General features: G+C 44.1%; 1 protein-coding gene across 1 annotated transcript in view; it reads right to left on the bottom strand.

Annotated features, from left to right (window-relative positions):
• Positions 1-7,848: 7,848 nt before the first annotated feature.
• Positions 7,849-10,103, bottom strand: part of MINDY4B (MINDY family member 4B) — a 50,914-nt gene continuing 48,659 nt past the window's right edge. The window contains exons 12-13 of the mRNA XM_060197083.1: positions 8,860-9,040; positions 7,849-8,007 (exon numbers count right to left, since the gene is read on the bottom strand). Coding sequence (XP_060053066.1) covers positions 7,868-8,007; positions 8,860-9,040 — 321 coding nt within the window. The 3' untranslated portion in view covers positions 7,849-7,867. The remainder of the gene's footprint in view (positions 8,008-8,859; positions 9,041-10,103) is intronic.

The following is a 10,103-nucleotide window of genomic DNA, read 5'->3' as shown; positions in this document are numbered from 1 at the left end:
CGCAGTGCACCACCACTTGGCTCCTTATTTATTTTATTTATGTTTATTGGGGGGATTAATGTTTTACAGTCAACAGTAAATACAGTAAATACAATAGTTTGCACATGCATAACTTTTCCCAGTTTTCCACATAACAATACAACCCCCCACTAGGTCCTCTGCCATCATGGTCCAGGACCTGAACCCTCCCCTTACCCACCCCAGAGACTTTGACTTTAGTGCAATACACCAACTCCAGTCCAAGTTCTGCTTAGTGTTTTCTCTTCTGATCTTGTTTTTCAACTTCTGCCTCTGAGTGAGATCATCCCATATTCATCCTGTTTCTGATTTATTTCATTTAACATGATTTCTTCAAGCTCCACCCAAGATGGACTGAAAACAGTGAAATCACCACTTTTAATAGCTGAGCAGTATTCCATTGTGCATTTATTTACTTATTTATTTTAAACGAGAGACTTCTCTGCCATTTATCATGTACTATTTATTTTTGTCTTTCTTGTTGTATGTTGAAAGGGATGGAGCCCTTGACCTCACAATTGCAAGGCATGCCCCCACGGTTGAGTCAGTTCCCCACCCCTGCCCTTCTTTGTGTTGTTAAATTTGCTGTGCTGAATGGAGACAACACATGTTGTTGACTCATTTACCAGTTCATGGATCTTTGAGTTGTTTCTGCGCTGCTATTAACAGTACTGGTGTTGTGGATTGTGGAGATAGCATAATGCTAATGAATATATTTTCTTGCTTGAGGCTCTGAGCGCCCAGGTTCTATCTACAGCATCAGCACAAGCCACAGCTGAGCAGTGCTCTGTGTGTGTGTGTGTGTGTGTGCATTTGTGTGTAGATATGTTTTTGTTTCTCTGGGAGCAGATACTTGGGAATTGAATTGTTGGCTAGTGTGGTAACTTTATATTTACTGTTTTGTGGAGCTGTCCAACTGTCATCGAAAGTGCTGCACCTTTTTACATTTCTGCCCGCAGTGCATGAGGGTTGCAGTTTCTTAGCGTCCTTACCAACGCACAGTCTTTTCACTATAGTCATCTTAAAGTGAGGTGGTGTCTCACATTATGTCGATTTAAATGTTCCTCAAGGTTGATGTTGAAGATTTTTTTTTTATTTTTTACTATCTTGATTTATTGGATAGAGACAATCAGAAATCAGGAGGGAAGGGGCGACAGAGAGGGAGAAACACAGAGAGACACCTGCAGCCCTGCTTCACCACTCATGAAGCTTTCCCCCTGCTGGTGGGGACCGGGGGCTTGAACCCAGGTCCTTGTGCATTGTAATACATGCGCTCAACCAGGTGCGCCACTACCCGGCCCTTGAAAATATTTTTGTGTGTTTATTCAGCCATTTTTTTCTCTGGAGAAATATCTGTCGAAGTTATCTGCATATTGGAATTTGAGTAGTTCTTTGTTATTGAAATATATAATATTATATTATATAATATACGATAATATATAATACAATACACTATGTATATGATTTATTTATTTATTTATTTTTACCAGAGCGCTGCTCAGCTCTGGTTTATTTATGATGATGGGTTAAACTTGGGACCTTTGGTGCCTCAGGTATGAAAATCTTTTTGTATAACCACTATTCTGTCTTGGTTGCTTGCCCTTTCTTTCTTTCTTTCTTTCTTCCTTTCTTTCTTCCCTCCTTTCTTTCTTCCTTTCCTGTAGAGACAGAGAGGCAGAGAGAGAGTTAAAGAGATCATGGCACTGAAGCTTCGTTCAATGCCATGGGGGCCACCCTCCAAGCAAGCCATTCTAATAATTTTTTTTTCTCCAAGACTTCACCTATTCATGAGAAAGATAGGAGGAGCAGGAGAGAGAGAGAGAGAGAGAGAGAGAGAGAAAGAACCAGACATCACTCTGGCACATGGGCTGCCGGGGATCGAACTCAGGACCTCATGTTTGAGAGTCCAATGCTTTAGACACTACGCCACTTCCCGGACCACAATAATAATTCTTTTAAAAGAGACTTATTCCCAAACGAAAGAGAGGGAACAACAGGTCCAAAGCCCATGATGGGGGGGGGGGTGAGCTGAACTGGGACAAAGCCCAGGGACAGACAGGAGAGGGATGTGAGGAGAGTCAAGAGCAAAGTCCTAGAGGCTTTTGTGACACATTAAGATTTGAACATTTTGTCTTAAATACATAAAAAGAGAATCTATTCTGTAACACCACCTTCAAAATATAAAGAGACAGCTCCTGGCTGTGCTGAGAAAGGATTGGAGGGGAGCACTTGGCTGGCTGTTTGAATAGTCAATGGCACCCAGAAGGAGAGGGTGCAAGCAACATTGATACTTCTCATCTCCCTCCCCTGAAAGGGGAGAGGAAAGTTTTTAGTTTAGTGACACCACTTCTGTGATGAAGGAACCAACGCATACATTTTGTATGTACTAGTCTTGCATTTGTCATTTAATTGTCATATTTACTTTTATAATTATTGCTGAAGAGATCAAGAAAGTCACTCTCATAGCACCACCTTGTGGATAGTCCTAAGAAGTGTTTTTATTGGGCTCATTAAGAAGGAAAAAAAATCAAAACAAACAAAAAACAAACCCCACTCCTAACCGTGCTTTTCTGCCAGTCTATCTCTAAAATGAATGAATGAATGAGTAGATAAATAAGAAGTACTATGTCCCACAAATAGAATCATGCATACATAATGGGGTTTAGTCATCAAATATAAAGATCCCGACTCTGGAATCTGGCAAGATTCTATTATCCAACTAATGACTGTGTAAGTGTAATACACCTTGGTGATTATCTACCGATGTTACAAATGCAACCAACTTAAAAAATAGGCAGCTAAACATATCCTGCCCACTAGGAACTCTGACCATAAATTCTGGAATTTATGGCCACAGTCTCCCAGCATCTTTCACAAGCTTCATGCAAGTAGCATCAGTGTGATGAAGAGGTCTGAGTTTTCTGAGATTTTTTTTTTTTTTGTCTCCAGGCTTATTGCTGGGGCTTGGTGCTTGCACTACGAATCCACTGTTCCTGGAGGCCATTTTCCCCATTTTGTAGCCCTCGTAGTTACTCTTATTCATATTGTTGTCATCGTTGTTGTTGTTGTTGGATAGGAGAGAGAGGAGGGGAGACAGAGAGAGAGAGAGAGAGAGAAAGATAGACACCTGCAGTCCTGCTTCACTGCCTGTGAAGCGACCCCCCCCCCCCGGAGGTGGGGAGCTGGGGGCTCTAACTGGGATCCTCATGCTGGTCCTTGCGCTTCACGCCATGTGCACTTAACCCACTGCACTACTGCCTGCCCCCCCCCACTTGTTTGTTAAGAGGTGTTCTGACTTTATAAGCAAGATAGCTGACACCTAAGGAACTCACAGCCCCAGGGCAGTGATCTTACTGGTCTAGTTACTGACCCTTCTGCCTTGAAAGCGTCCTTCTGGGAGTCGGGCTGTAGCACAGCGGGTTAAGCGCAGGTGGTGCAAGGACTGGTGTAAGGATCCCGGATCAAGCCCCCGGCTCCCCACCTGCAGGGGAGTAACTTCACAGGTGGTGAGGCAGGTCTGCAGGTGTCTATTTTTCTCTCCCCCTCTCTGTCTCCCATCCTCTCTCCATTTCTCTCTGCCCTATCCAACAACAACTACAACAAGGGCAAAAAAAGGCAATAAATAAATAAATATTTTTAAAAAAGCGTTCTTCTCAGATCCAGACCTCCCATCTAAGTTCCTTATGCTGATTCCCTCTGCTAACTTCTCATGTGGATGTGTCAGATCTCCGATGAAACTGGAATTTCCTTCCCTCCAAATGTGCAGTTCTGTTAGTTTCCTGATTCAACAAGGGTATAATCTTCCATTCAGTTTTCAAGCCAGGAGCCATTCTGGACTCCTCCTCTTGTCTTCCCCTCTCTTCATCTTGCTTGTCACTTTACCTTCTGGGTGATATCCTGGCCTCTTAGTGTCATCGCTCTATTCTGATTACTTCTTGCCCAGACCACCTGTAATATGGCCTTCTTTTAAGATTGTTTATATTTATTTATTTATTGGATAGAGACAATCTGTAATAGAGAGGGAAAGGAGTGATAGGGAGAGAGTGAGAGAAGGGGGGGGGGGCGCCTGTAGCACTGCTTCCCCCTGCAGGTGGGAACTGGGGACTGTGCTATAGCCTTTTAAAAAAATTTCTTTATTGGGGTAAATACAATAGTTTGTGCATGCATGACATTTCCCAGTGTTCCACATAACAGTACAACCCCCACTAGGTCCTCTGTCATCCTTTTCCAGGACCTGTACTCTTCCCCCGCCAGAGTCCTGTACTTTGGTGCAGTACACCAGCTCCAGTTCAGGTTCTACTTATGTTTTCTCTTCTGATCTTGTTTTTCGACTTCTGCCTATAGCCTTCTAATTAGTCTCTCTCCGATCCATTTTCTACACAGGAGTGGCATCTTGAATGTGTATCTTCTTGAAATGTAAGTCTTTGCATGCTGCATAGAACCTTCCCAGGCCGCCATGCTGCGGTCATAATACTCAGATGCTGTGTTTGTACAGTGCGTAGTCTGGAGTGTAGTGTGTGTGTGTGGGGGGGGAGGAGGGGACTCCCAGCCTCTCTCCTATACTCTCTGTGTCCCAGCCCCACCCCTGCTCTGCTCCTTAAGCACTTTCCTCAAGCACAGGGACTTGCACTGGCTCCTTCCTCTTCCCCTCACCTCATTCTTTCTACATAGTCTTCCTGCCTCAGTTTACCTATATGTTCCTTAGAGATACCTTGTCCTTGATTTCCAGGCCCTTAGCATTTGATAGCAGGCACCATCAAGATCCTTTTCGTCTTAAAACTGGTCTCAGATTTCAAGTTTATATTTAGTAAAGTAGTTTTTGGATCAGTGATACCTTCTCAGGAGGGCTACATTTGTTCCATGAGGAATGGAGGCCATGACTGATTTGTTCACTGTGGTTCTTCACCTCTAAATTTTGTTTGGTGCCCACGACATGGTAGAAAACATTTCCCTAAGAGATAGCTCAGCATCAGAGCACACGAGCTCCCAGAGGCCCTGGGTTTGATCCACATCATCATCATATTCCAGAACTGAGTGTGCTCTGACCTCTTCATTTTTTTAAGAGAGAGAATATTTTCTGAGTTGGTGAATGAGCATTTGTGCCTCTAAGGCCTTGACATGGCAGCTATAATAGTCAACAACACACAGCCTTGCTTCATATCACTCACTGTGACCACAGGCTGCACACAGTCTGGATGGTATGAAGCCAAACCAGGCAGGTTAAGAGAGCCTCTGACTTCCCTGCCCCTGGCCTGGTTCCTCTTGGCTTTGCGACACTGATGAGCAAATGATGGAAAAAACACTAAACATGTCCTCTCTAAGAACAAACAGTAATTTAAAAAATTTCTTTATTGGGGAATTAATGTTTTACATTCAATAGTAAATACAATAGTTTGTACATGCATAACATTCCCCAGTTTCCCATAAAACAATACAACCCCTACTAAGGTCTTCTGTCATCCTTCTTGGATCTATATTCTCCCCCCCACCCCACCCCAGAGTCTTTTACTTTGGTGCAATACGCCAATTCCAGTTCAGGCTATATTTGTGTTTTCTCTTCTGATCTTGTTTTTCAACTTCTTCCTGAGAGTGAGATCATTCCATATTCATCCTTCTGTTTCTGACTTACTTCACTTAACATGATTTTTTCAAGGTCCATCCAAGATCGGCTGAAAATGGTGAAGTCACCATTTTTTACAGCTGAGTAGTATTCCATTGTGTATATATACCACAACTTGCTCAGCCACTCATCTGTTGTTGGACACCTGGGTTGCTTCCAGGTTTTGGCTATTACAAATTGTGCTGCCAAGAACATATGTGTACACAGATCTTTTTGGATGGATGTGTTGGGTTCCTTAGGATATATCCCCAGGAGAGGAATTGCAGGGTCATAGGATAGGTCCATTTCTAGCCTTCTGAGAGTTCTCCAGACTGTTCTCCACAGGGGTTGGACCAACTGACATTCCCACCAGCAGTATAGGAGGGTTCCTTTGACCCCACACCCTCTCCAGCATTTGCTGCTGTTCCCTTTTCTGATGTATGACATTCTCACAGGAGTGAAGTGGTATCTCATTGTTGTCTTTATTTGCATTTCTCTGACAATCAGAGACTTGGAGCATTTTTTCATGTGTTTCTCGGCCTTTTGGATCTCTTCTGTGGACTCACCTTCTATCTTAACATCAACACAAAGAGAGTCCACTGGGAGCAGTGGTATTGTACATGTACAAACCACAGCAAAAACCCTAGTGGCAAAAAAAAAAATCTTTTAATTGAAGTAACACTGAATTATAACATATAGGTTTTAGGCATGCATCTTTATACATTGACATCTGTAAATAAATCATCATGTGTGAGGCCAGGCAGTGGTGCATTGGGTTAAGCACATACATTATCATGAGTAAGGACCAGGGTTCAAGTTCCCACTCTTCACCTGATGGGGAAACACTTTACAAGTGTTAAAGCAGGTCTGCAGGTTTTATTCCACTCTGTCTTTCCCTCCCTTCTCAATTTCTTTCTGTCCTATCCAATAAAAAATAGGGGGGAAGATGGCTGCCAGGAGCAGTAGATTCATTGTGCAGGCATCAAGCCTCAGTGATAATCCTGGTGGGAAGATAATAATAATGATAATAATGATTGTAATAAATAAAATAGCAAAGTAAATCATGTGCCACACTAAAAGTTTAATCTAAAAGTTCTCTACTATATAATTGACCTCTTTCACCTGCTTTTCCCACCCCCTCAGTTTCTAATAGGCATGAATTCAGGCTTATAGTTTAACATTTTATTGTGTCTTATTCAGCATTTATGTATTTTGGGGGAACTTCTTTCTCAGTTTATCAGTTTATCAACACCAAAAAACAGAAACAAAAACCACAAAAACCAACACTGATAGAATGTCTGTCTCCTGCATACCCATCTTGTCTGCTTGAACCCACAACTTTCGTGCCTGGTCTATGCAGAATAACCCAGCTTCCTGCCTACAACACCCCACTTTCTGTTCTAGTGAGTATAACTTTCTAAGGTGGGCATGTGAAATGTAACCTTGGGAAGGAATGCCCTCCCTTCCAGGAAGCCTGTGAGAAGGCTTGAGTTCTTGCCATAACTGACAGTCTGATGATACATGGCTGATGACTTCATCAGCAAATGAAGGCTTGGCTTCCTGCTTCCAGGGTCCCAGGGAGAAAGAACCACAACGAGAAAAGTCTTGATTTGGAAACAACACCAAGGAAAGAGCCTGTATTGTCTTAAATTAAGTGAAGGGACCACTCTGTGAGTACGGGTATCACTGTACAGGCCTCGCAGTGAGAGCCTGTTTCTATTACAATATTGATGGTAACATCAGAGGTTCAAAATAAGACTCCAGATGAAGACACTCTTGAGTTGGGCTTAAGAATGCGGAATGCAGGGGGTCAGGCGGTAGTGCAGCGGGTTACGCGCACATGGCGCAAAGCGCAGGGACCGGTATAAGGATCCCGGTTCGAGCCCCTGGCTCCCCACCTGCATGGGAGTCGCTTCACAGGCGGTGAAGCAGGTCTGCAGGTGTCTGTTTTTCTCTCCCCCTCTCTGTCTTCCCCTCCTCTCTTGATTTCTCTCTGTCCTATCCAACAACTAACTACAACAATAATAACCACAAGAAGGCTACAACAACAAAGGCAACAAAAGGGAGAAAATGGCCTCCAGGAGCAGTGGATTCATGGTGCAGGCACCGAGCCCAGCAATAACCCTGGAGGCAAAAAAAAAAAAAATGAATGAGGAATGCAGATGCCAGATGGTCTTCAAACACACACTGGGCTTTTGTCACGCAGTGGCTTGGGCCCTTCAGGCCTCATTGCACAACCTGACTTGCTGTTTAGAAAAAGGGGAGCGCTCCATTCCAGTTGATGGTGGCATCTCTCCATTTGGTCCTGATGGCCATCTCCACAGGCGAGCACCGATTTCCACTGTGATTTTCCTCACACTGATCACTTTCCCAGGGATGGGAGTGAGTATCTGAGGGAGGAACAGGATGTTCAGACCCCAGCCTTCAGGCTCCATCCATCCCAGAGGAAGCAGGCAGGAAGGGGCCGGGTGGTGGGGGGGGGTAGCAGGAGTTTGGCCACATTTCCACAACTAGGTAAGCAGAGAGAAATTCTGGCAGATGGTATTAATACATACACACACACACACACACACACATACACACTTAGACTGGGCAAATATCTCAGCAGGTTAGAGCACAGGATTTGATTGCCTGAGGCTCAAGGTTCAATCCTCAGCACCACCATAAACCACCATTGAGTAGTACTCTGGTCTCTCCCAGAAAGCTAGATAAGTCATTTTTGTCATCGTGTTAGACTCAGCTCAGAGTGTCTAATTCCAGACTGAATGATGAGCAAATCCTCTACCACTGCGAGTGTGTGGGTATTGGGGAAGTGCCCCTATATGGTGCTGGGGCTGGAACCCAGAGCCTCAAACATTTAAGGTGTAGTCTCAACCTCCTGAGCGACCAGCTGGCCTCTCAGGCTTTAACTGCCTCAAGAGCAACAGTAAGTGGCACCAGGAGACTTTTCAGAAATTCAACTCTCATCATTTTATTTTTCCTCTAGCCTAAAAGTTGCTTGTTCCTCTGTGTCGCCTTTTAGCGCCCCACCCCCACCCCTACGTTTAGAACAGGTCTGAATTCCCACAGTAATACTTAAGTTTAGGCCCACAAGATTCGTGCACTGGCTTCATTTCAGAAGCCAAGTCTAAACATTCCCCTGCAGAGTTAGTAGGAGAAGCCTCACAGCTGTTCAGCATTGCGGCTGCTCCATCTCTCTGAGCACACGAGCCCTCACAGTGCTCCAAGTCGGAAATGCTCACCAACTGTAAGATGGAAGGGCTGCTTCTGAGAGGGCTGCCCACTGTAAAAGTACAGATCAAAGAGATGCTCCATCTTCCAGTCCGATAAAAGCTGTCTGTTGGTGCTAAAAAGGATGCTGTAATTCCCATTGATGTTGCACAGCCAGATGGGAAATTTAGGTGTCTTCAGCATGCTGCCCACCTGGAAGAGAAAAGGAGGGTGCAGATGAATACATAGATTCTGTCTCCCGGTGACAGATGCTGATACATCGTGTGATCAAACAGCTGCCCCGAGGCTCCTGGTTGCACAGTGGGGGAGTTGAATTTGAGAAGCAGAAGTCACTGTGCGTGAGTTTACACTATGGATGGTGTAGTGAGAGGGTCTTGTCCATTTCAGTAGCCCTCTTGCCCCGCAAGGATTATGATATTATCTTAGTGCATTTTCATTTATGATATCCATTATTTTATTGAAAGAGGCAGAAAGATTTTTTTTCAAGAGGACTGTTCAGCTCTAGCTGTTGGTAGCACCAGGGACTGAACGTTGGACAGATCACAGACAAATCCTGTAATCCTGTGTGCTACCCCTGCACTATCTCCCTGGCCCAGGAAGTACATCTATTTTTTTTTATTCTATGACTAGAAACTCACGGATGTTTAAACCAGCCCTCCCCTCTCTTTTAAAATGACTTAAAGAGGTAAACATGAGCTACATGAAAAAAAAAACCATTTCCTCATGGTGCCAGAAAAAGTGGCACCTCAGCCTTGGTGTGTCTTTGACATGAAGGACCCAGTAAGTCATTCTTTTCCCTCTCCTCTCAGTCTTCAAGGTTGCTCAGTGTGATTAGAAGCAGAATCAGCTATGTGGATGATCCAGCTTGGAAAAAACGATCACATGTTCTGTAAACCTAAGTATTCAGGGTGCATTGGTTGGCATTTTGATTTCTCTATAGTTCTGTTCAATCTTCTTCACTTTCCTGCATTTAAATTCTTCAGTTGTGGGTGACAGGGTGAATCAGAGCTGCTTTTTTGGCTTCCATTTCTTTTCACTTTTGGCTACCATAGAAAAATTACATTACTGTGGTAAGAGAAATGGCCTCTGTTCCACTTGCCAGTTCGAAAAGGGGGTGCAGTTCTAGCACCTCAGTCTCGACATGCTACTAGTGGGTGGAGGACTTGCTCCTTACTCAGCCCAGAGTTAGACTCTCTGCAGGGCTACCTTGCTAATAAATGTGCATTGGCTGCATCAGAAATAAAGCGCAGGGAAC

This window comes from Erinaceus europaeus, chromosome 9 (genome assembly GCF_950295315.1).
Source record: "Erinaceus europaeus chromosome 9, mEriEur2.1, whole genome shotgun sequence".
NCBI lineage: Eukaryota > Metazoa > Chordata > Mammalia > Eulipotyphla > Erinaceidae > Erinaceus > Erinaceus europaeus.
This window is presented reverse-complemented; position numbering and strand designations above follow the sequence as displayed.